Here is a 25140-nt window from a genome sequence, read left to right on the forward strand (position 1 = left end):
GGTTATCCCACAAATGCATGATAGTGTTCACTGCCTGAACATTTTCCTGCCTCACACTTTCATGGCTCCTTCACAATCTTTGCTAGGAATACTTGGCCTGTTCTAATCCACTCTCTTGGTCTGTTGAATTCCAAAGCATTATAAAACCCAATTCAAATGCCCACTTTTTCAGGAAGCCTCCCCTAGTTGATAATGACCTTGCCTTGGTACCACAAATAGCTCAGTGTTTACCATTTACTTTCCATTATTAGTTGTGTCAGTTCTATTTCCTTCTAAAGGACTATAAGCTCTATGATCACAGGGACTACGTTTGATCCCCTAGTACTCAGCAGTGCTCTGCAAACAGGTAGTATAAAGTAAAGTGGATGGCAATGTCCAATACCAGAAAAATATAAATTGTACAGTCTATCAGTCCTTAACTAAAATTATCTTCACTCTAGCTCATTATCCATGAATTTCATCTCAAACTTTTAGCAGAAAACTTCTGGAAAGATTGCACATACTGCTTACTCATTTTAAAATAACTTGCTTTTTATTATTATTATTTAGAAATGCAGTTATATACATAGAACAATTAAAATTAAATTAAACTTTGTACAAATATTAAAATACTATCTTCACACCCACTGCAATGTACAGGATACATGTTTATAAAATAAAGCAAAATAAAAATGATTGATATCCTGCACAGCATCAATTACATATCTGTTCTTTTAAGTCCCACATTATATATGAGTACCATTCTACAAAGGATTCCATAGTGGTGCAGTTTGGATAAGAACTGAAGAAATGCATGGAAGGCCACCAAACTCTTCCTGGCTTAACTACCAGTCTCTTCCCTCACTGGGAGGTAGTCTGACACCTCAGCTCCCACACTGTCCCTCCTGGACTCCCCTCTTCTGCTTGGCAGAGTACTCAGTTTTGGGGGCTTTCATTTGAAAACTTCAAGTTTAAGCTAAAAGTAAAACAGGCATTGCTTCCCAGTAAAGTCCAATCTATTCTTTTCCCCCTTTTCATGGAAGCTATCAGGTACAGTGCTCAACATCAAAACCTCTGTCCAAAGCAAAAGACTGATCCAATTTCTTTCCTGGCAATAGGCAAATTGAATCCAAAGAAAAGAAGGAAGCCAAATGGTTCCCGTGGGAAAGGCAGCTTTGCCATCCCCAATCCACATCTGGGAACCGAACTGTGGGGCCTGGTTTTTGTTTTTAAAGCCAAGACAGATATTTTTTACAGCATATTCCAATCTCTGTGCTCACATGCTTTCCTAAATATGGAGGAAGCAGAGGTATGCAAGCAAAGAACTTGAAAGCTAGGGCAGGATGCAGGAAAGGATGACTAGATTGCTACTCTTTGTGTTCCTGGGAATGAAAGCAGGAAATCTATACCTTTGTCTTGCTAGGTAGCTTCTCAATAGAGCTTATTAGAATGTTTATGAGGGGGACAGATGGACAGATTGGAAGGATGGAGGCAGATGAGGTTATTAGTATAAATTTTGTTTTTAAATAGAAGACTTATAGAATGTACAGTGAGATATTGTATCTAATACAATCTACTTACTAGGAAATAGAATTAGATGGAAGCTTTCCTGGGCAGTGCTGGAACCCCAAATCAGAAGAACTAGGGGGAACGGACAGCACAGCACCGAAGTGGTCAAGTTTACACCAGGTGCAATGGAAGGTGGGAAAATAAACTGCAGAGATGGCAAAATGTTAAACTAAGGCATTGCAAAGAACAGGTATTACTTTAAAAGGAATTTTCACCTTATACTGGTTCTCTTTGAAGTAACTATGGTGGTGCAAGTCAACAGGATATAAAACTTGCACTGAGGCAGACAGAATAGTTTTTGTGCAAAAAAAAAAAGAAAAAGAAAAAAAATTTAGTCCTTTGGCGCTGACCATTACCTTCCTAAAACCTAAAAAGCTGACAAATGCTTTTTGCTCAGTTCACCTACAGTGGTTTGTGTTTTGCCATGTAGTGTCATCCAAAGAAGCTCCCTTGGGTACTTTGTTTTCCCCTAGGGACCACCAACAATCAGCCTGGTTGCTTTGTCCAACAGAGCATGCCTTTGTCTCTGAGCCAGGACCCACCTCAAAGCAGCTGCTAAACTCCCTGAATCCCTTTGCAGTTGTCAAAGTAAGGTCCATGAGCCCTGAAAACAGTATTGAGGGGCTAAATGCAGGTTGTTTTCCTGCTGAGGATTCATTAAAAGGTTGTTCTGGGGGAGGGAGGGAATTACTCTATTTGAAGCTGTTCCGGTTATTAGCAGCTAATGTGTAGCCTCAACTCCAGTATATACAGGATGGGCTGTTTCATGAAAGAGGTCTCATTTAATCCAATACAGGCTTCTCAACAGCCTTGCCTTTATTTCACATTCCAGTAACCAAAGCAGGTGGGAGCAAAGGACTCATGGACTTATCTTGCTCCTCACTTTTTCCTTTTCTCTCCTAATATGGCAGCATGTCTGGGCACGCAGTTAGTCCCCTGGGTAGGTTGCTCTGTCTGAGCAAGACCAGTGGAATGGAACTTCAGAAATGGGGAACCTTCTCTTTTTTCCTTTTTAAAGCACAACCAAATAGTCCATATGTTGCATGGTAAGCACAGGAATCTGGAGTGTGTTCTCTGAGGAGAGGCTCACTCCAACAACAACAAAACATGGTAAGATCTTCTCTTTCTGGTATCCTGGGGCATAGCTACGTGCAGATTTTCAAACACGGGAATGCACAAGCTGAAGGCTTAGTGGGGAGGCAGGATTGTCTCTCCCTTAGCCGTTTCTATTTTCCACCATTTTAGGAAGACTGAAAGGAAGGGCTTGGACTTGCTCCACTTGTGGCCAGGCAGCAGTGGCATGAGGGACCCTCCCCCTCTTCCTCCCGGGGATCAGAAGCTGCCTGTGGTTCTAGATACTAAAAGTGGTTGTGGAGACAGGGGTTCACTTGACATCCATTCTGCTTCATTGCAGGAAATCTTCTCCTGGCCTTAAGTCCCTCTATGAAGCAGTAGTGTCTGCTGTGGAAGTCTCCTTACAGAGCCGCTCCCCAAATTCCCCGCAACTCACATGGCTTTGGGTAAGAGTAAGGGTATGGTGGTGGAAGGCAAGGGAGGAGGAAGTGAATAATGGAGCATAACAGGCACTTCCCTTACAAAGCACTTTGAAAACCTTAAAGCTCCATATAAATGTCAGCCATTATTATTACTCTATGAGGAAGGGAGACTGCTTCTTGTCGCTAAAACACGGGGATGACAGTGCAATAAAGTGCAGTGTTGTAAGGATATGTGAGGGAGTTTAAGGGGGGAGCAGTCACACTGCTGGTTGAGAGAAGTTTCTCTTCCTAGTTGTTCTTTGTGGTCACTGCCATCGTCTAAGACAGCTGGAAGTAGTCCCCAAAGGCTTTGTTGAGCAGGTTACATAATAGTTGGAAGTTATTACTACCGTCTTCAAAACAAAGCTGGGGGAAAAGAATTAAAGACAGGTGTCTTCAACGTCTTCTGCCCCTGTGCTTCTAAAACATTCCCAAGCCTTGGTCCCCTTTTTATCCAATGTCTGTTTGAGCTCTCACAATGGTCAAATGAAGAGGGTCACTGAATTGTTCTCTAAGCGCAACATCATGGAAGCTGTCTATGGGAGGCTTTGTCATGCAACCTATAAAAAGCCTAAATGCCTAGACTCTGGCCTTTTTCTCTAGGAAACCAATGGTTCTAGAGAATAATGCCTGCTCCCCAAACACACATGGCTCTTCTAGAATGCCCTTCCTTCTCTATCCCTCAATCTAATTGTTGCTTGGCAACGGTTCATCCACAGCAAGGCAGTCAGGTGTGTCATGGAGTGAGGGTAGTAGCTCAGGCTCTTTCTTAGCCCTTCTCCCTGAGCTCCAAGGAAGACAAGAAAGTCATCTGTCAGCTGTGACAAAGAAGAAAGGGGAGAGTGGGGTGGGAGAGGAAAAGGTGAGGTGGGAAAAGCAGCAGCACTAAGTAGCAGGGTGCTTCTTGGGCACAGTTACTAAGGCACGTGACTGTGTTGACAGGAATGCTCAGGACCCAGGGTTTGGGCTGCCTGCAGCCACACCCAAGGCACTGTGTCTGGGAGAAAGGAGGGCATGTCCGCTCCTCCAGCTCCATAATATCACCACACACCCAGAAAGATGCAACTTGCCCAAAATACTAGTTGCAAGCCTGGGAAAACCAGCATGTGCAGGGGAGGGAATGATGATGGGTACTAGATGATTTCTGACTTCTCTTCCTCACCTTTGCCACAGAGGCCTGGGAAAAGGAAAACAAACCCAGGAGGCCACATGGTGCTTTCCTTTAGAATCTAGGGAATGGGGGAAAGACAAAGGTCATGGCTGAGAAGCCAGGCCCAGTAAGTGGAATCTTGCATATTAGAAAGACAACAGCTGCCTCCTCTACATGCTCTCCCTCCCCTTGGAGATTCCTCACACGCATCACCTAAAAATATCAGTGAAAGAGGGGCTAGTATTCTTGGCCCCTGGATTGATCAACACAGAACTGCTGAAAACTGGCATGATTCTCAATGATCCTAATAGCTGAAGAAGTCACAGATGCACCATCCAAGTACAAAGCTGCTCACCGTAAGGCAGCCACTGGGGGGTTAATTTCCCTCTTCCCCCACCTCCAACCCCCCTCAATAACCCCCCCTACCCTGAAGCCTTTCCTCACCAGCAAACGCTCAACCTTGGGCTTACTGCTGCCAACAGTAATGAAAGGGGCACTGGCCCCACAGACCTTTTGCATCCTGTGCAGCAATAGCAGCAGCAACAGCACAACCACTCAGGCCAGTGTTGAGCCAACAGGCCTGGGGGCTGGGGGAAGGCACAAGTAAAGACAGCCGTGCTATGGCCTGTGGGGGCCGCTGCTAAACAGCTGGTTGAGGGGAGGACTGAAGAGGTCCAAGGAGGTGGGGGGTGGGGAGGGAGAAGAAAGGAAGGAAGGAAGGGCCCAGTCTCAGCTCACCAGAAAGAGAGAGGCAGGAGAGGCCAAGTATGGGACCAGCCCCATTGGCTGCCTGGCAAAGGTTTCCTTTGGATGTTTGGCCAGAAGGTCCTTGGGGCACTGCTCTAATCACCAGGGCAGGAGGGCATAGGACAGTGGGTAGAGGCTGCACAGAGTGCTCAAAAACCAAGGGGAAATGAAGAGGGGGCAGGAAGGAACAACATAAAGGGGAAAGAGGCCACATGAAGACGGCAGCAAACTTCATGCTTCTTTCAACAATGGGATATCTAAAAGAGAGGCAAAGAAAAAGAAAATGGTTAACACTCCTTGCTTCAATCCAGTGTCAAGATTATAGAGCTCTCTATGTGGAGTTAGTATGTTTAAAAGCGTAAGTAGTAAAAAATAAAATGCCCAGGCATTCTTCTTACTTATGTATACCACTTACTTACATATAGGGAACCAGGGAAGGTACAAAAGGGAATAGTTGAGCATAATCTTACATATTTTCCCCACTGCCCACAGGACAAAGTCTGATGTCCGATGCTGTCATCTGGCTTTCTCTTCCTCAATCTCCCATCCTCTCTTGCTATCACTCTTCATTTCTCCTTTACTGCCCCTCTGAATATGCCAACTTCCTTCCCAGTCCTAGAACTTTATTCCTGCTGTTTCCCTCATCAAAAGCCTGCCTATCTCCCAAGGTCAAGCTTTCAAAGCCTACTGTAGACCACTGAGCTGTTCCCTTTTCAGCTCTCAGATCTTGGGGCACTTATACAACCTCATATTAACTGCTTAATAAGTACGTATCCTCTTTTCCAACTATATTGTGAGCTCAGACACAAAGGCTACATGTTATATTTCTATTACTTCTATGTGGTATACACAGAAGAGTTTAAAAAAAATTCGTTGAATTAAGTTCCTGAATGACTTGGACACTGAAGTAAAGGGAGATGAGAAAAGGGTCAATCAGAACTTCTTGGGTGCTCTACGGCAGTGAGGGTATATGGACTATCGAGTGTAAACTCCAGAGTGAAGTCAAGAGGACATATGCCTCTAACCAGACAGTTTTCGAGGTATAATCTACGCATTCAGTTTCAGAGGATAGATGTAAGTGTGACTTCACTTATGTTTTTGTGGGAAAAGTAATGCATGCCTAAAAATGCAAAAAGACCCCAAACAATAGCTACAATAAAAAATTACTTAGCTCCTGACACCTGCTTCACTCCACATGTGGTAGCTTATGACATTTATAGGGGGGGTCTTTGGGAGTTCATGTTTAAAATATGGGTCAACTTTTTCAAAGGGGTTTACTCCTTTTTTGTTCAATCAGGAGAGGCTGGCTAAACATACAATGTACCTTTGCTATATTCAACAAATGATATTATTCTTGACTCTTGGTATTTTTAAATTTTTAAAACTATTATACTCAGCATCCTTGGTAAATGTTAATTTTGTCTTCTGACAATAACACCAATGATAGCTGATATAAATACAGAATATAGCTACACACACACACACACACACACACACACACACACACACAGTTGCTGTAAGGATCAGAGGTATAATATCTGTAAAGACTTTAGTGAAGTGCCTGGCACATAGTAGGTGCCACATAAATGCTTATTTCTTTCCCCTACTCCCATCCAAGCTTTCTCTGTCATCATGCTGATGAACAATTAAAATGGTCCCTCCTCTCCTCACTTTGCTCAATTGGCTCTTGATTCTTTGTAAAATAAATAGAATCAGGGTGCTTTGGATAGAGCAAGAAAAAAAGGGTAAGAAATTCTTTAGTGAACTTGTCTGAAATACATAATTCTTACAGAATTCTGCAAGAGTCATAGTAAAATCTGAACTTCACAGAGCTCCACAGACAAGGCTAAAATGACCCAATTAAGGAAGAATTTGTAGGTTCGATCCCAGAAACTCTCCCCAGCTATCTCTTTCTTTTATGTCAAAGTACAAAATGAATATAAACTGAATCTATTAAGGCATTGGAAAGACTGAAAGAAAACTAGAATCTCTGTTGATTCTGCAGCAAAAGCTCTGAGCAGTCAAGAATTCTTGGTCAGTGAGACCACCTACCATCTGTATATTCTTCGGAAGTGAGAGATAAAAGGCTTTGTATGTCGCTGTTTTCTGAGTCTGGAGCATCTTTGTGTGCTGGATGGCTGTTTCCTGTGCCGGCCACCCAAGAGGAGGTGGTGGCCTGGTGCACCATCACAGTCTCTGAGTGCTGAGCACTCCCAGCATCACCTAAGCCAGAATGTCCTGGGGCGTCATCTTCTCCCCCTGAGGAAGAGCAGATATAGCCTCCTTGGTCTTGCTGCTGTACTTCCCTTGCACTGCTTGGCCCGGCCCCTTCAGATAATACAATTTGTACTCGGGAATTAGAAGGCAGCAGAGAATTCCCAGCGCTGCCATACACTGCTTCTTCATATGATGGCAAGGCCACCTGAACACCATCCACCATAATGGAGACCTGGTCACCAGACACCCCTGGATCACGTCTGCATTTGGGGTAGAAAAGGGAAAAGGGAAAGCAACAAGAGTTAGATATGAGCGCTTTATCATCTATTTATTTATAAATTTAAAAGCTGCAAGAAAACTCTGCCATCTACTTGCCAAAGCTGGACAAGAGGAGAAGGGATGAGACAGAGTCTAGTAAATTAGGTACACTGGTCTGTGAGTCAAGATATGTTAGTTCTTCCCATTCCTCTGACTTTTGGTGTCAGCTCTCCGTTTCCTTACTTTACCCAGCAGTAAATATAATCCTTCCTGCCATCTTCTCTCCTCACAGGGAAAACTGTGAGCATTAATGACATGGCATTTGTAAAATATTTAGCAGCCTTTGGAAGAAAGGGGACTTGTTATAAAAGACAGCACAGAAAGCAGAGGGTAGTCTATGTAAATATGAGATATCATTCGTTAAAAGTTAGTTGACTTCTTGCACTAGATTTTATATGCTAACTACAGTAAAAGGGCACTAATTAAAATTAACTGGGAGAAAGTTTGAGTGTAGAATCGGTTTCTATTATTTTCAAATACATAGTTACTCATTTAGTCTAACAAAGTATTGGCTGGTCATCATATTTGCATATCCACTTTACTGGACAGAGAGCCAACCTTAAACCGGCAAGTGCAGAGTTCAGGTCGTACCTCTGACACGTACTGGCTTTGTGACCTTGAGAAAGTCACTCAATTTTCAGTGTTCTCTCTAAGCAACTCTAAACAACCATGAGGTAAGAGGAAGGTGTCAACCTGCATTGATAGTAGGAGTTCTCTCTCCAGGGAGTTTCCTTACCAGAGAAATAACAGATCTAGTCTCTAGCCCCTAAAGTATGTTTAAATATTTGAAAACAGTTCCCTTAAAAATGTGCAATTCCCTCTTAGAATCTTATTTTACATCCACTGATATGGTCAGCACCTTTTTCTTTTAAACAATAGAACAACTACAAAATGAAAACAAACAACCTCACCTAGATATCCCAAGGTAAACTCCACTTCAGCTCTGGCCTGGAACCTAAAGGAATGCTGGCTTATTCTGTATTTCACACCAGAATCTCAAATAGTGACTAGAAGAATGATTGACTAGAATGAGAGGAACTGAACTGAGTTGGGGAAAGGAGCGTGTAAAGGTTCTGGTTTACTCTGCACCTGAGAACGAGAAGCCTCTTAAAACATCTGACCAAATCTTGAAGGTGGCTTCTACCGTGAGAAATCAACTCCAAGAGAGAGGGCTCTACAACGTTCCTGCAGACTATAAACTCCTCGAGGGCAGAGCTGATTTTTCATTTTGGGCTTATTGTTTCTGTCTCTTAGCATAGCTCCCCAAGTTTGGTCAATTCCAAGGCAGCTGTGAGAGCTGGCTAATCCCTCAAGGGAATTACAGTCTGGATTTAAATAAGGAGAGATGCAATGTGACAAGGACAGACAGGAAAAACCACTTCCATTCCTACTCTTCTAGCTCAGGGGGCCTAGAAATCAATTAGATTTAAGCAGCCATCCTAAGTACAGAATGGAAAGTCTCTGCTGCCTTCTTGAATTTCTGAAAATGGAAAGGAAAAATGAACTTGGGTGACTCCAGGGCTTTTCTACAAGTTGCATTTGTGAACCCCAACTGTCAATTTTTTCTGAGTCCTCCCCTCCTCCCCTTCCCCCCTTCCATTCCATCTATCAAGCTCACCTGCTATGATGAAATGACTTCAGTTTTGGCTGCAGCAAAACAAACAGCACAACTAGGAGAAGGATGAGTGCTACCGAGCTTGCTGTGGAGGCCACTATCGACAAGGTAGGTACACCAATTGTTGCGTGAAGGTCTTTGTCTACAGAAACAAGCACCCATAGCAGTCCATACCCACAAAAATGCAACATATCAGCCCAAATATAACAGGTCCCACCAAGTATATGCCAGGCTCTATCACACATATCATGCTGTGTGTGTTTCAGAGTTCACTGAAAAATTTTCCTCATCTCGATTCCTAAATATCCAATTCTGACTATACTTAAAACCATCACTGTTAGGTCATCAGATCTACTCAAATCCACTGTCTCTGATGGCAGTAGGAAGTTTTAAAATCAAATTTGAACTAGTAAGTTCCACTGTGATGCCTACAGAGCCTGTGACAACTCCTGTTCCCAGCTTCTGTAAGAAACACTAATTTTTCTTTGCCCCTCAGGGTTTCCCCTAGAGTGTCATGGGTTAAACATGGTTTGGATTAGAAATCCATTCATGAAACACAAATAGGGCATATGACACATTTTCCTATAGGCTGCATGTGTTTTCCTGTTAGGTGAAACACAAGGGGAGTGAGATCTCTCCAGCTAAACTGTTGTTCATATAACAAAAGAGTTGATTTCCACTGAGGGAATGCGGTAGGCGAAGTAGGGAACAATAACCACTGTGTCCCACGGATGAGGCTCAAAGGTCACCAGCAGTTGGCTATGAAAACAAGAGACTTTGAGAATGAAAAGTTAAGTCTCCATACTGGGGAAATATCTCGGCAAATTATCAAGCACTTAAAGGTCACCTTTCAATTACATGCAGCGGCATGTGCATTAGTCATGACATCTTTCACAAAGAGGATTAGCAAGGACAAAGGGGATAATGAGGGCATTGGGACCTGTGTACAAGCAGGTAGTCTGAGTACAAATTACACTTGGGCCAACACTGTCAGAACACTGGAGGAAGTAGACATGACTTCCCACTTCAAAAAGGGAATCTGAGTTTCTCTCTCATATCCTCTAGCATAAATGCTAGGCTGACCTTGGCTGTGATGGCAGCTGACCTCCATGGCTGGGTTCCATTCTCCATCTTTACATGTCAGATATTTGTAATCTCCTTTCAGCATGTAGCCTTCATCACATAGGTACTCGATGACACTGCCTGATGCCAAGGGAGCTTTACAGGGGGTTGGGTGGCAGATGAAGCCACCATTTTCTGGTGCTGGTGGTCGAGGACACACTAAAAAGGAAAAAAATGGATGAAATATATGTTAAGGAATTTTCCTGGAAATTTCAGCTAAATAAAACAGCAAGAAGACTCATACCATGAGGAAGGTATGAGGAACTATCTCATACCTTCAGAAAGAGGGCCTAAGGAACTATGGCCGAAGTTTTTGGTGATTGCTAAAGTTAAAAAGGGAAATGCTCTGAAATTGGGGAAGTTTAATTCCCTGCATTTTTACCTTTCCCCATTTTGCACTGTTTACAAGAAATCAAGTAATGAAGGAAGAAACAAATATATATCTTTATTATAATACACCTCACTACTACACTGATTTGGACATAATATAAAGCCAAATGTAACAGTTAACCTAAAGGGAAGAGATTAATTCTATTTCTTATCACCCATGTTATGAAGGTATTTCACAGTCTAATCAAAATGAATTAAATTCAGGTCAAAGCAGAGGCCGAGCTTTGTGCTTTTTAAATTTTTTTCTCACTTAAAAGTACTTTATTTTTTCCCAAGCTTTGTGCTTTAGAGACTAATTTAAACCATTTTTCTTCCCAAAGTTCTTCTGGTATCTGTTGCCTTTCAGCCAAGAGTTTGGTGGCTGAATCAACCTTTTAAGACAGTCAAACTGACCTGGTTATCTGTAGGCCCAGGGGCAGGTCTTAGTATAGTGTGGGAACCTGAACCAACAACCAAATGGCAGCTGGAAAGGGAGGGAGGATATGAGAGACCCCTGGCAACCTCCTGAAATAGATGTACAGATGCATAATTCACACCACAGGCACTTTCGTGCATATCCTCTCAGAGAAGGGAAACAGTGAACACTGAGAGGCAGAAAGGAAGGAGCACATGCCCCACCTCCACTCCCACTCCCCCGGTACCAGGGGCAGCAGGGTAGAGGCTAGGAATTCATAGACTCCCAACTTTTCCTGAAGCTTACCAATGTCTCCAAGACTAAGAATTTCTCAAGAGAATTATTCCCAGTTCAAATGACCCTCTCCCCCTCAATCTCTTGTCTTCTTCCTGAATATCACAGGCATCATTTGCCTAAAAAACAGTATTTGTCACTTTATGGTTTTATCATTCTTTGCTGTGGTGGTAATGACTTCACTCTCACAGAGGACTACATATATACACACATGTTCAGGGACACAGATGGCAGGATACAGTGGAAGAGTGCTGGATTTGGCACAGATGCCAAAGTCCCTGGGTGGGAATATTTGCTCTGTCACTGAACTATCCACTGGGCAGGTTACTGAACCTCCGTCCTCAAAGGTCCCTTCTAAGATGCTATGTTCCTCAGAATCACCTTCAACTAATCAGTAAATACAGTACTTATTATGTAGAAAAGGTAAAGATACAAAGAAGTCCCTTATCCTCAAAGAATTTATGATCTAGTTGTGGGGACAAGTACATATAAGAAGGTAACAAATGAACAAAAGAAGGCATATACGTTAAATGTCGTATGATTAATACAGATTAATACAGAAAGTGCTACAGGTATAAAAAGGAGGGAGTTAAAACTAGATGATCTCTAAGAACCTCCTAGCTCTTAACCCCATGATCCCAAAGGTCACTGCAGAGTTCAGAGAAGAAAGATGTCATCCTGGGCTTGGGTGGGCAAGGAAGTAAAGAGGTAGCATTTGAAAAATAGGTAGGAATCAGTGAGAAAGGACTAGGCACATACAGGGTCATTTCTATTGTTAAAGTCCTTGGCCCCACTTTACAAATCACAATTTCCTACTTGTTAATTATTTCCACCAGACTCTCCAAAATATATTCTGGAAGAAAACAAGCCACCATTTAGCTAGACAGATATTTGGGCAAATACTGCTAATGAACCTAATCAGGTAACTCCTAAATAAAAGACAAGAGACTTACCCTTTACCTTTGCTATCCCTCACCCTCAGGCTTTACATTTGAAAGTTCACTTGCTTTCTTAAGAAGAGTCCTTATTAGGACACTCGCCCTTTACACATTCTCCCTCTTACTCAGTACAACAAAGTCCTTCTAGAATCCAAGGGACTTAATCTCTAGCTTTCTATGTCAACACATTAACTTCCTCCAGCTAAATATTTCCCCAACAGCAAAATTTCCCACCGATTAATACAGAGCGTCACAGGGCTAGTTTCCAGGAACAAAGTATGTCGGCCTTATTTCAGTCAAGGCAGGTGGCTAGACAGAGGAGAAAGATCTCCCATTCAATTTACTCTCTGGTTTTCTAGGAGAAGTTCTATCATCTACGTTCCAATTATTACACAAATTTGAATACCCCAGACAAAGAGCAGTCTTAATTCGGGAAATCAAAACTAGCATGACAAAAACATCAAGCTTAACAAGGTTAGAGAAAGGAAAACAAATTGGGAGATCTCAGGCTCGGTATTGCAGAAGCTATCACCAGCCCAAGACAGAATATGTGGGCAAGGTAAATTACTTTAGGACACACCAGGAGCAAAAGAAACAATCTGGCATTGCTCCTGACTACTGGGACTGAGTCAAGGTCTTCAAGGCTCAGTAGAAGATCAGTCATTTGTAATGGAGACTCTGAGGTATTACCTTCTAAATGTCTATTTGCAGTGGGCAGGACAGGGGAAGATCATCAGGGAGGATCAAAAATCCTAAGAGCAATGAATCAGCCCGACAGGTACAAGGAGTCACCATTTCCGGACTTAATCTACTCATCAGGCTGTCTAAATGACAATGACAGGATGCCAGAGGTTGTTTCATGCTTGGGCCATCAATAAAGGAAGACAATTATCATGCCTGACTGGCATGCTGCATAATTTAAAGGGAGTGGGGGTGGGGGAAGAGGCTGAAGACAGGGAAAAATCAATTTATGTTCCCTTCTTGGTTTTCTATTACTCATGAGCACAAGAAGCACAACTATTTGCTTCCAGTTCAGGAGGGCAGAGATAAAGAGAAGCAGGTGACCGTCTCTGGAATTGTTACCATGTCTGATGGGTACCTTTGATTCTACACAATGTGCCTGAGGTCACGCAGCTTTTTCAGGGGCAGAGCCCAGACTAAAATCCTGGACTCTGAGGGCACTCGCCTTCACACCAGCCTGTATCATCAACTAGTCAGGCAACATTGACTAAATAGAACCCTGATCACTGGGACCCTCTATTAGCCATTTACAATTAGGATGGTAGTGGTGATTTGAGGTAACTCATAATAAAAACAAGCTTTCATATGAATTAGTAATAAAGACAACTTTAGGGTATGTCCTGGAATATTCAGCCCAAATCTACACCTACAGGATGGTATAATAGAATTGTTCATAACAACAACTCAAGAACTAGGGAGAAGTATAGTGTTACCATGGAAGGTGCCTGAGTTTGGAGAGTCTGTGGTATGAATTCTGGCTCTACTATTTCCTAAAGCAACCTTGGCCAGTTCATTTCAGGGAAGGAAGAGAACTGAAGGAAAAGCGAAGGAAACAAGCATTTATTAAAGCCCTACGATGTGCGAGGCAACGCACTTTACAAGTATGTTCTCCTTTGGTTCTCACAACAACCCTGGGAGAAAAGTGCTATTCTTGTCTCCATCTTACAGTTGAGGGAACTGAGAGGGAGCTTAAGGGGACTGCCCAGGGCCACATAGCTAGGAAGTCTCTAAGGCTGGATTTCACTCAGTTCTTCCTGACTGCAGGCCCAGCCTCCATCCACTGCGTCACTTTCAGTTCTGTCTATAAAATGAAGGACTTGGGTGAAATGACTTTTGAGTCATTTACAGACATTACAACTCAAAATCTAAATAATTATGATAATAAATGACAGCTAACATTTAAATAGTGCCTTAATTAAAAAAAAAAAGTTAATCTGAACTTAAACACCTCAAATATGAGCCTTTCCATATACACAGTGGAACATAAAAGGAAGATCATATATGAAACAGTGAATCTCTCATTTCATACTACTGCTTTTAAAAGAAAATAATCCATGATATTACTTTTAAAATTGCCCTGTTTATCTGTGTTTCTTTTTAAACTCCTTTCTGTTCTCTTCTATGCATTTTTAAAATGTTTTAATGGCCCACTTAAAAAAATATTTCTTAAAATTATCTAGGTTTTTTAAAATGATGGTTTTCAAGGAGTTCAAGGATTCTTAAAAACCTCTCCTTGACTTGCATTCTATGTCAGTTACTTTTGGTAGCATATATCTTATTTTTTCTTCCATTTTTAAAAATCTTTTGGTTTTGTTCTAATATTTCTTGCTCTCTCATGGAGTCACTGATTTTCATTTGGGCCATTTCAACTTTCATTACTTGGGTAATTCTGCTCTGAGCTATTTATTCTCCTTCCAATTCTTTCCTCAAGAGTTTTCATTTCATTTTTTAATCTATTGCTTCATTTTTTCCAGGCATTAAAGTAGTCTTTATGGAAAACTCATTTTTTTTTTCCTTTGAGTCTCTGTAACTGTTATGTAGGCATTCCCTCCTCTTAGTCTGGATTTTTGGGCACCTCTTGGGGGTTTCTTATAACAGTCTATATATTTTTGTGTTTATTAATTTCTCCAACCTTAGTTATCACCTCCTTTTTGGGTAGGTTTTATTTTTGAGCATTATAAAGATTGTTCTTTGCCAGAGGATTCATGATTCACAAAAAAGTTGAGAAGCCCTGCTCTTGAGCATCTCAGGACAGAATGCTAAGGGCTTTTTAGTGCTTGGGTGTCTCATCTGAGATTGGCTGTGCCTGTGCTGACCACTGCTTCTCCTGGTTACTTCTAAGGTCTTGACTGTGAGTTTCTGAGCCTCCCTTGGGACTTTCTCTGGGAGCTTTTCACTCTTGATGCCTCTGCATACAGATCATTTTGGGAGATGAGCTAGTAAGTTTTGGGGACTGAAAAGTCATGAAATTTAACAAATTAACTTGGTTGTTCTTCCTAGGGATACTATATAAGCAATATTTGGAATGTGACTGGTATATTTATTATTTATATAAACAGAAGAGCATTATTTACATGGTGACCTTTAAATTGTCTCAATTTCAAAATCTGGCCTCTTAAACTAACAACAGAAAAGAGAAGGAAAGGAAATGAGAGGGATAAGGAAAGTGTTTGGAGGTAGAATAATTTTATTTTAAGGATAAAGAAGAAAGATTTAGAGGGTGGGCTAGGAAGAAGCAGGGGCAGAGAGACCATAAGTCATATAGGGAGCCACCAAATTTATTCCATAGTTCTACTAAGTGTCTTATCTCCCACCAGAACTAAGCTTGTAAAATTTGTAAGCTTAACGAATAAAAGTATAGAGGCAAGACAGGGGCCCTATATTTTTCCTCCCTTGACATAAGTGATTTCATTTTAGAAACCTCCATTATAGTAAAGATAGAGTTTCCATGTTTGAGTTTATCCCAGTTCCAGTTTGCTCTGCAAGGCTAAGCATGAAGGATGAGAAGTTGTGGACAATTACAGAAGAAACAAGCTGCTTTGTCCTGCTTAGAAGGCTAAGCTTAAAGAAAACAGGTTACTTTGTCCAGCCTGCAAGGGCAGTGATAAACAATTTTCAAAACAATAAATTGTTTCCTTCAAGCTTTAAAAAGGCTGCTAACTCTGGCACTCTTCTGTGGAAATCAGCCCCGTACCTGCTACTTGTCCATGAAAGGACTTATCTTAGGCAGTCAGATGGCACAATGCATAGCGGGTTGAACTTGGAGTCACAAAGACCCAAGTTCAAATTATGCCTAAGATACTTCCTGGCTGTGTGGCACTGGGCAAGTCACTTACCTCTCTCTGCCTAAGTTTCCTCATCTGTAAAATGAGGACAATAACAGCACACACTTCCTAAGGTTATTGTGAGAATCAAATGAGGCAACATAAGGTTTTGTAAACCTTAAAACACTATATAAATGCTGGCTATTTTCTGGTGTCCTTTCCACTGAAAAGTGTCTCTGAATAAACTTTTTCGAAGCTTATTATTCCAAATTGTCTGCTTATTTTCTTTCCCTTTCTCCTTCCATTTTTATTTGGTACATTGGCTAGGAATCCAAAGACCAACCAACTAGGTGAGAAGAGGCTGTAAACTCCCACATTTGACTGAGGAACTAGATTTCTTAGTCTTATTTTTTCCCCCTCAAATCAATAAGAACTTTTATTCCTGTTATTCTGTTCCTGGTTGAACCAGCTGATTCTCGATAGATGATATGGAACCCTCTTCTGTTTTGCTTTAAGGGTGGTGGGTCCTGTTCTGCTTTTTTGTTTTGTAAAGGAGAATGTGTTTAATGACCTTCACTTAACTGTTGTGGGAGAGTTTAAATTAATTGTTTGCATTTTCTGTTCAGTGAGATTTGTTTATTGACTGATTCCTTCTTTCTTTATGTCTCTCTGTTTTGTTTTTGTGGCCACCTGACTTCTACTTTAGCAGTGAAGTCTTGGCCTATGTGGGCTTCGAAATATAGAGGAAGCCCTGGATAAGCCTCTCCTTGTGTTTGCCCTTATGTTGTGATGGAACAAATCTAATAGTTTCCCATAAAAGAATAATTTTTCCTAGGCTCTGAAAATGCCATTTAAGAGAAACCGATGGGAGAAATCGACTGGTCGTCCAAACTGTGCATTACTATTTTTTTTAAATCTCTGGAGAAAGTTAAATAAACCAGTGGTTTATTTGCCTTAAAAACTGACCCTTATGTAGAGAAAAAAAAAATGCCTCGATTATAAAATTTGGAGTCTCGTTTGAGTGCATGGAAGCTAGCAAAAAGTATTTTCATTTTTTTCTTTTAAATTATGTAAGATGGGACCTGTTTAAATTAAGCTGGGAGTTACTTTTACAAGGAAGAGCTTTCCATGATAAATTTTCAAGCTTTTAAAGTGCCTGGTAATTGAGTCTATTCTCTTGACTTTAATGGAGTTCCCAGGTTAAACAGAAGACAGTGACAAAGAAATACAGAGAAGAGGCCTTGAGTGGGTGTCAGTTTGCTTACTGAATCACTAAGGTTTTAGTGGCTAATCTGGAGCCTGACTCAAGAGATTTAGGGAGTCAATTTAGAGCCAGAACCTTCTTTGGAAAAACTTATGTCCAAGTAGCTTCAATTGCTTCTTTTTTTGCTTTCACTTCTAAAACCAGTCAAGGACTCCTTTTTCTTTAGTTTACATTTTATTGTGTTTGCAAGCACAAGAGTGGAGAGAGTAGAGGTGAAGAAAAAAGGGTCCTGTATTTTCTCACTCTTAACACAAGTGACCCCCATCTAGCCTCCATTACTGTATAGATTGAACAAGTCTTGGTGTTTGAGTTTACCAACCCAGTCTGTCCTGCAAAGCTAGGCATGGGAAAAGAGAAATTGTCCCAGACACCCACAGAAGAAACAAGTTGTTTTGCCATCTAACAGTCACAAAAAAAAAAAAGGATTATTTCTCTCAAGGTATAAAAGTTTTGCTACATGTTTTATTTGAATGAGGAACTCTTCCACAGTCTCCTTCTGAAAGCTCTGACAATGGGGTGGGGGAAAGGTATTACTGGGAATAGATTCCTTCAGTATAAGACAGCAGGAAAGGGGAGAACTTTTTTCCAAAGTGTTTTCCTTGCAGTTGTGTGCCACTTAATAAACTTCTCTTTGGTGTGTTTTTACCATGATAAAAGTAAAAGTCAGAAACCACAAAGAGTGACAATCCTCAAAGAGAAAGTGAAACAGCATAAAAGTGGCAGTCACAGTTAGACTATGAACTCTTTGTTAAATGGTGGGGAGAAAAAAAGCCAGGTGTTTCTGACAATAGGTCAGTAGATAACTTCAGAAATGTTTTTTAGGACGCAGAAAAACAGCATGCTCATGTGTTCATTTTCTCTTTTCTCTCACATTCTAAAAAGGAGGTGTGTATTGCCAGTTCTGATTCTGGCCGCAGCCCTGCCACTTGATGGCTGTGTGACTTTAGACTGGTTACGTGACCTGAGCTGCTGTTCACTTTATAAAATGAGGAGGTTTCAATGGATGATCTATAAGGTCCCTAATGGATCTAGAATTCTATGAATCAAAGCTGCATATGATTAGATGGGTAGTATTCCTATCTATTTCAATACTATCCTTTAAAGTGCGTTATATCACCTTTATTTTCTTCTGAGAGAAATGATACATGGTAGAAGACATATGTCAATACAATTGTCCTCCTAATTTCTGTAGATTCATGAAGATAGGCTCTAGGTTGGCAAGGGAGGATGGCATAGGTTTAAATTTTCCTTTGGTTTGCAAGGGTAACCTAGATATCTCTTTTTCTTCCTTTTTTTTCTCCTCTGCTTTTTGTTGGCCAAGCAAACAATCAGAGAATCTTACAGAATCTTAAGAATCAGAAGAAACTTTTAGAGTTTATATATATAATTCAACTTGTCCCACAAAAAGGGAGAAATTCCATCTTAGGGGTGGATATCAAGCACCTTAATTTGAAATATAACTGAACATGAGGGAAGAAAAAAAGATTTCTCGTGCCATCTGCAACCTCTTTTTCATATGAAATAAACTTTCCTAGCAATCAGACAGGAAGCTCATTGTCCAGCATGGATCTCTATTTTCTCACAAGAACTTCCCACATAATGAGAAGGAAGGGGAGGGGAGTCAAGTCAGTCAGTTAGTTTCTTTAGCTGGCTTATGGCATCAGTGCACAGGACGGACAAAGGGGAGGAGAAACTATTTTGAGGTCTCACTGCCCTAGTTGGATACTTAAATTCCCCTTTAATGTTTTACTGGTCAGGCACTGGCTTACTGGTTTCAGAGCTCCTTTGTGGGATGGATAACTCAGAGCTCTTCGGGCAACTTCACTCTTACCTCTCCACCTCCTCCTCAAAAGAGTTGTAAGAAAAGTCACTGGACACCTTAAAGCCCTAGATAAACGTGAGCTGTGATTGTGTAGGAACTGGGTTCAGATACAAGATCTGAACCACATGGCCTCCAGCACTTAAACCTTCCTAGGCCTCAGTTTCTTGATCTGGAAATTAAACGAAGGATTAAACGTCCTTTTAAATACCTTTTCAGATTTAGATCTTACAGTGTTAATGCTCATTATCTCTAACTGGTCATGCATTCCTTTTAGAAGAAAAGGACTATCATGTCAAGGAGATTTAGTCTTAAATATTTCATCTCTTCTCATACCATAATCCCATGAGAATTTCCTAACACAAAGAATCTGGTCACAAAAGGGAATATATATTCACACAGGGAGTACAGCCAAACGCTATGCACAAACACAAATATTTTATGTCTCTTCTGTGTCCTCTTTTCTTTTTGTAACTGGTAAAACATATTGGAAGAACTTTAATATTAAAAGTACAAGTTTAAAAAAAAGTTTCCTGTCAGTGGACTAAACATATTCCCAATAATAACAAAGAATTAGATTTCATAAGCACCAAAACCCACTAAAATGAGAGAACTGGCTAAACTAAAACTGGTTCTCTCATAAAACAATGCTGAATCTGTAATTTGTGAAGGTTTAAACCAGAATCCTGAAATGTGTTACTATCTAATAAATTATTTTACATCAGAAATTCAATATAATTTATTATGACAATATGGCCTGAATATGTGAAAGATTTGTCAGTGTGAAAAACTCAAGGTGTGGGAACTCCCTTCATCAATGCAGATCCAAAAGGGGTGACTTCATAGCTAAATCCTAGGAAGTTAGTTGCTAGAGGTACCTATAAGTTAAGTGATTTGTTTAGGGTCACAAAGCCAGTCAGTGTAAGAGCCAGCATCTAAACCTAGGTCTTCCTGACTTCAAGCCCAGCACTTTTGGGTAGTATGTCAGTTTGCCTCTTATTAGAAGACATAATTCTCAGATAAGTAATACCTAAACTCCAAGAACCCTAGGTTTTTAAGAAACTCCTGTGTAAGAACTATAAAATTTTCCATTCAGCGTGTCCGGACAATCTGCTTTGCTCTATTTTCAATAGCACTGAGAAACATAAAGAGCCCATTCTTACACACAACAATAATCTCCCTCCTCAGTGAAAATGTCTCATATTCACCACACTTAAAATCTAAAAATCTATCCAAGGAACAGATAGGCTAAAAACCTCCCTCCAGAAATAGCTCTGTTATTGGGAAAAGGAAAGCAAGAGGAGGTAAAAAGAGATGCTCTGGTAGAGGAAAGTGTGTGTGGAGATTGGAAAAAAGAAGCACTTATTATAACCTCTTGCTTTCCATTCCCCTCAGATTTGTAGTAAATCAGTCCCTTTCTTCTTTCCTAATAGCAGAAAAATCCTTGCTGTTGCTGGTTGATCAATAGCCCCCATATGGCCTGTCACTCAGCTTCTAATGTTTTCACACTGGCTGACTCAGAAAGCCTTTTGGGGAACAGAATGCCATCTGGGGCTAGCTTTCCCCACCCCTATATCATTGTTATGGCTGGGGGCAAAAAGGCAGAAGGAAGGAAGAGACTTATTCATTTTGCTGTTCCAAGCTGGAAGCATTGTTCTGTGCACATAACCTCTTACCCTGCACCCAGATGCTTGGTAAGGGTCACATTTGCTGGTTAGTGCAGATGAGACAGGACTGGAAATCCAGTCTGCTCTCTGTGTTAATACTAAGTACTAGACAGGTGTTTTATCCTGAAAAATAACAACACTGCCTTTGAGCTCTGCATTTGCTGTCGCTGGGCCAATAGAAATAAATAGGATAAGAAATCATTAATGCATATATTTTTGGACTATGACCAATCCTCTTTCTTGGCAGACTCTCCACAACAGAATTTCTTCTTCAGCTTGCTGATTGCTACACCATTCTCTGCCCAGCTCCTGGTTGGAGGCAGCTATTTCTTCCCAGTACTCCCTAGTCTCCTGCATAAGGCAATTCGCATTCAACAATAACAAGAAAACAATGGGAAGGAGAAAAGGAAGAATGTATCCATGGGCCAATTAAGGATAAAAAATGATTCAGTAAAAATCTGATTTCAACAAGTCTGATTTAGTGGTGAATTTGGGCTACACCTCTCAGAAGTCTTCTCATCCTTCAAAGATATTCAGCTCAAGTATCACCTCCCCCACAAAGTCCTTCTAAAGAGCTGTCAGTGCTCTTTCCCTCCTCAAACATATGTTGTTAGCTGTGGGTGTGCCATATACTACCCGCACCCCCCAAAGTGAACACCTTGAGAGCAGGGTTAGTCCTATTTTTGTCTCTGTCCCTAGCACCTGAATGGTACCTTGCACACACTTGATGCCACAAATACAAGGGTTGCTAGTAAAATTAGGTACAAGAGGGATTTGATGTCCAGGGCACCAGTTTTTCTTTCATGCAAGATCAAAGGGAGGATAATACAAATGATAAGCATTTACTATGTGCCTACTATATGTAGATGCTGGAAATACAAATATAAAGAATGAAACTATCTCTGCTCTCAAGAATCTTACATTCTAACAGAGACACGTACATATATAAGCACAGAATAAATATGAAGTGAATAAATGAAAATAAATACAAAGTAGTTACAAATAAGGTAGTCATAAAGGGAGGATTCCCCACTAGCAGTTAAGGGATCAGGGAAGGCTTCATGAAGAGGTGGGTGCTTGAGCTGCATCTTTAAGGAATTGAAGGAATCTATGATGCAGAGAGAAGATGTGTCTTCTAGACATGGAAGTCAGCTAGTTCAAAGGCACTGACTGATGCCCTGAATGAGGAACAGAGTGAAGAGGTCAGTTTGCCTGGATCACAGAGTATTTGAGGAAGGATACAATGCAGCTAGGTAGTAAAATGGCTGGGCCTGGAGTCACAAAGACTCACTGTCCTGAGTTCAAATTTCTGAGACATTTACTAGCTGTGTGACCCTGAGCAAATCACTTAACCCTGTTTGCCTCAGTTTCCTCATCTGTCAAATAAGCTAGAGAAGGATTGTACAACAATATATAAGAGGCTAAAAAGAAAGTTGGGGTCAGGTTGTGAAGGCTTTAAAGGTTAAGCAGAAGAGTTAATATTTTATCCTAGAGGCAAGAGAGAGACAGACTGGAATATATTTCATAGGGTTAGATAGAATTGATATGGTTAGATCTGTGCTTAAGGAGAATCACTAGCATAATTATGTGAAGGATTGATGAGAAATCAAAAAGCTGCCCTTCTGTGCCCAGTGCCTGGGGTACTGGAAGCCATCAGAATAATTCTATTCCTGAAATGTAAAATAAAAAATCACGGCAAGCCATTATAATTTGTTCCCAGATGTAGACAAGTATAATTTTTCTCACTTCATTGGTTTCTTTCTTCCATATCCTGAAATTGTCCCTTTCACTCTGTTTTTGAAAGAACTGTTGTCGAATATGGTACCAAATACATGAGCCTGATTTTTTTCCTGGTCCCCCATATATTGTTGAGACTCAGCAGAACCTTTAGAGATGCAACCACCTCATTTTTCAGATTGGACTCTTAATATACAAAGGACACAGTGAGTGAGGGGGAGAGAGAGGGAGAGGGAGAGAGAGAGAGTGAGAGTGAGAGAGAGAGAGTGAGTGTGAGTGTGAGTGTGAGTGTGTGTGTGTGTGTGTAAGATGACAGTCACTTGGATCTATTAGGGAGTTTTTGAACCGTTTTGTGACAGATTTTAAGTTTCTTTCTCTAAACCATTTGTGTCAAATTCAAAGAGAAACTGTATATAAGATTCCTGTGCATTACATATTGACTTAGGAAACCATATATTAACGTAGTCTGTATCCTAGTGAATTATTATTTTTTTATTTAATCTGTTTCAGGAAGGAGTGTAGAGGGCCCCATGTTTGACTTCTCTGCTCTAAACCCTTTCTGAGCTCTCTTTTTTCTGAGGAAGACTTGAAGAAACTTCAAAAAACCCTCCTAAACTTACTCTACATTTTAAGAGACAGTATATTCCTCTTGTTACTATCTGCATCTTGCCTGCCCTTTGGATTCAGAATGTATGCTTCTGGAAAGAGAGTGCATATAATTTTTATTCTTTAACAAGTATGTGGTCAGGGACCCCCCCTCCCAATTATATCGCAGCATTAAAACAGAGATCATCGAAGTTTGAGACTGCATCAGGACTCAGACAAAATCCTATCAAGGTTTTCATTTGTTCTGCAGAGGCCAGAATAACCTAGTCTTGCTCTTACTCCACTTAATCTCAAATATAAACCCTGAATGTAGCTCGTTGTACTCTAATCCAGCTCAGTCTAATTAAGTCACAGAGTAAAAAGGAGGCTAAACTTTCATGCAATGGACTCTAAAAGGGGCTGACATTCATAAGACATAAAAGGCTACGCTGCGTGTGTTCATAGCCTCACATAGCAGCAATCTGTGATAACCAGCAGAAGATCTCTGTTCCAGAGAGAAATAGCCACATGGTATAGGATGGAAGCAGGGAGAGTCCTGCCCCTGTGCTGCAGAGGGCTTGTTCAACATCCTAACCCAGAATTTTTAGCAAAGAATACTGGATCTATAACCTGCAGGATATAAGGTCTAATAGTTCTCACCAGAGAGAAGCATTTAAAAACAAAACCCAAGTTCCAGTCATATTGATATGAATCTTGTGGAAGCTAACAGTACCAAGCCACAGGCACTCTCTAAAAACCTCCTCCCCAGAGATGGAATATGTGATGCGGGAGGTGTTTTTGCTACATTGCTGATCTGGGGGGGATGGGGGGAGGGGGCTTGCTGCTGAGGGGAAACCAAAGTTTCTTCTGTTCTTCATGAAATTGTAAGCTTCTCAGGTAAAACAGGCTGAGAACAGGAAAGAAAGGGGAGAAAATACATTTCAGTGCCCTTCTGCGATATTCTTTTTCCAAGTTAGTTCTCACATAGGGAAGCAGATGGCCTATCCCTCCGAGGTTTGAATCCCAGAATGCAGCTGCTAGCAGGTCCCAGTTCCAACAGCTGGGGTTAAAGAAGCTCATTTCAGGAGGCAAACATCAGAAAAATAATGGCTTCTATTGTGCATGCATGTGTTCACACTGAAGCCCAATCTCACTGCTTTCCTAGAACTTGGAGTGGAAGGAAAGATGTTAAAAACTTTCTGAGGAGATCTGTAGCCAGAGCTTTAAACTAACAGAAAAGTATAATATAATGAAATCCAATTTTATTTAGCTTATCCTGACTTTGGGGGAGCAAATGGGGAGGGGATGGAGACAAGAAATGGTGGCATAAATAGAACACAAAACATCTGTTGCTCCCTCCCCCTCCCTACCTTGTACTCTAATCCAGCTCAGTCTAATTAAGTCACAGAGTAAAAAAGGCTAAATTTTCATGCAATGGACTATAAAAGGGGTTGACATTCATAAAACATAAAAGGCTACGCTGTGTATGTACACATAGATGGATATAACTATATGATTACATAATTAGGTACATCAAACTATTTATGCTGAAAAAAGTAAAAACCCCTACTCATTATCATTTCAAAGTTGAAAGAGGGAAAAGGAAATAGAAAATGAAGCATCTAATTGCAATCTTCCACAAAGCCAGCCATGCCCAGCTGGTGCCACAGTTGAATTCTCTTAATTAACACACTGCAAAAGCAAGTTTGAAAGACTGTGTGCCTATCATTTACAAACTGGGACCAATTAGGCAGAGCGAAAGTATGGCAGTATCTTTATAGTTAAAGATACTTTTCTCCTTTCTGTAAGTGAATCTAGTTGTATGTATTGTCTTTATAAACAATATGCTTTCTGTTCACTCAGTCACCACTTCAGTTCAGGCCATCACCATCTCCTAGCTGGACTACTCTTGCTTCCAGTCTCTTCCTTCTCCAGTTCATCCTGCTTCCATTCTTGACAATGCACAAAAACCCCCATTTCACATCAGAGTCATGGATTGTCTGTATACCTGAGGT

At 40.9% G+C, this 25140-nt stretch overlaps 1 protein-coding gene across 3 annotated transcripts in view; it reads right to left on the bottom strand.

Annotated features, from left to right (window-relative positions):
- Nucleotides 1-510: 510 nt before the first annotated feature.
- SUSD6 (sushi domain containing 6) overlaps nucleotides 511-25140 on the bottom strand; it is a 107939-nt gene continuing 83309 nt past the window's right edge. For all 3 annotated transcript variants that reach the window (XM_072629486.1, XM_072629488.1, XM_072629487.1), the window contains 4 exons: nucleotides 10214-10411; nucleotides 9134-9272; nucleotides 7033-7457; nucleotides 511-5237 (listed from right to left, as the gene is read on the bottom strand). In XM_072629486.1, coding sequence (XP_072485587.1) covers nucleotides 5212-5237; nucleotides 7033-7457; nucleotides 9134-9272; nucleotides 10214-10411 — 788 coding nt within the window. In that variant the 3' untranslated portion in view covers nucleotides 511-5211. The remainder of the gene's footprint in view (nucleotides 5238-7032; nucleotides 7458-9133; nucleotides 9273-10213; nucleotides 10412-25140) is intronic.

This window comes from Notamacropus eugenii, chromosome 1 (genome assembly GCF_028372415.1).
Source record: "Notamacropus eugenii isolate mMacEug1 chromosome 1, mMacEug1.pri_v2, whole genome shotgun sequence".
Lineage (NCBI taxonomy): Eukaryota > Metazoa > Chordata > Mammalia > Diprotodontia > Macropodidae > Notamacropus > Notamacropus eugenii.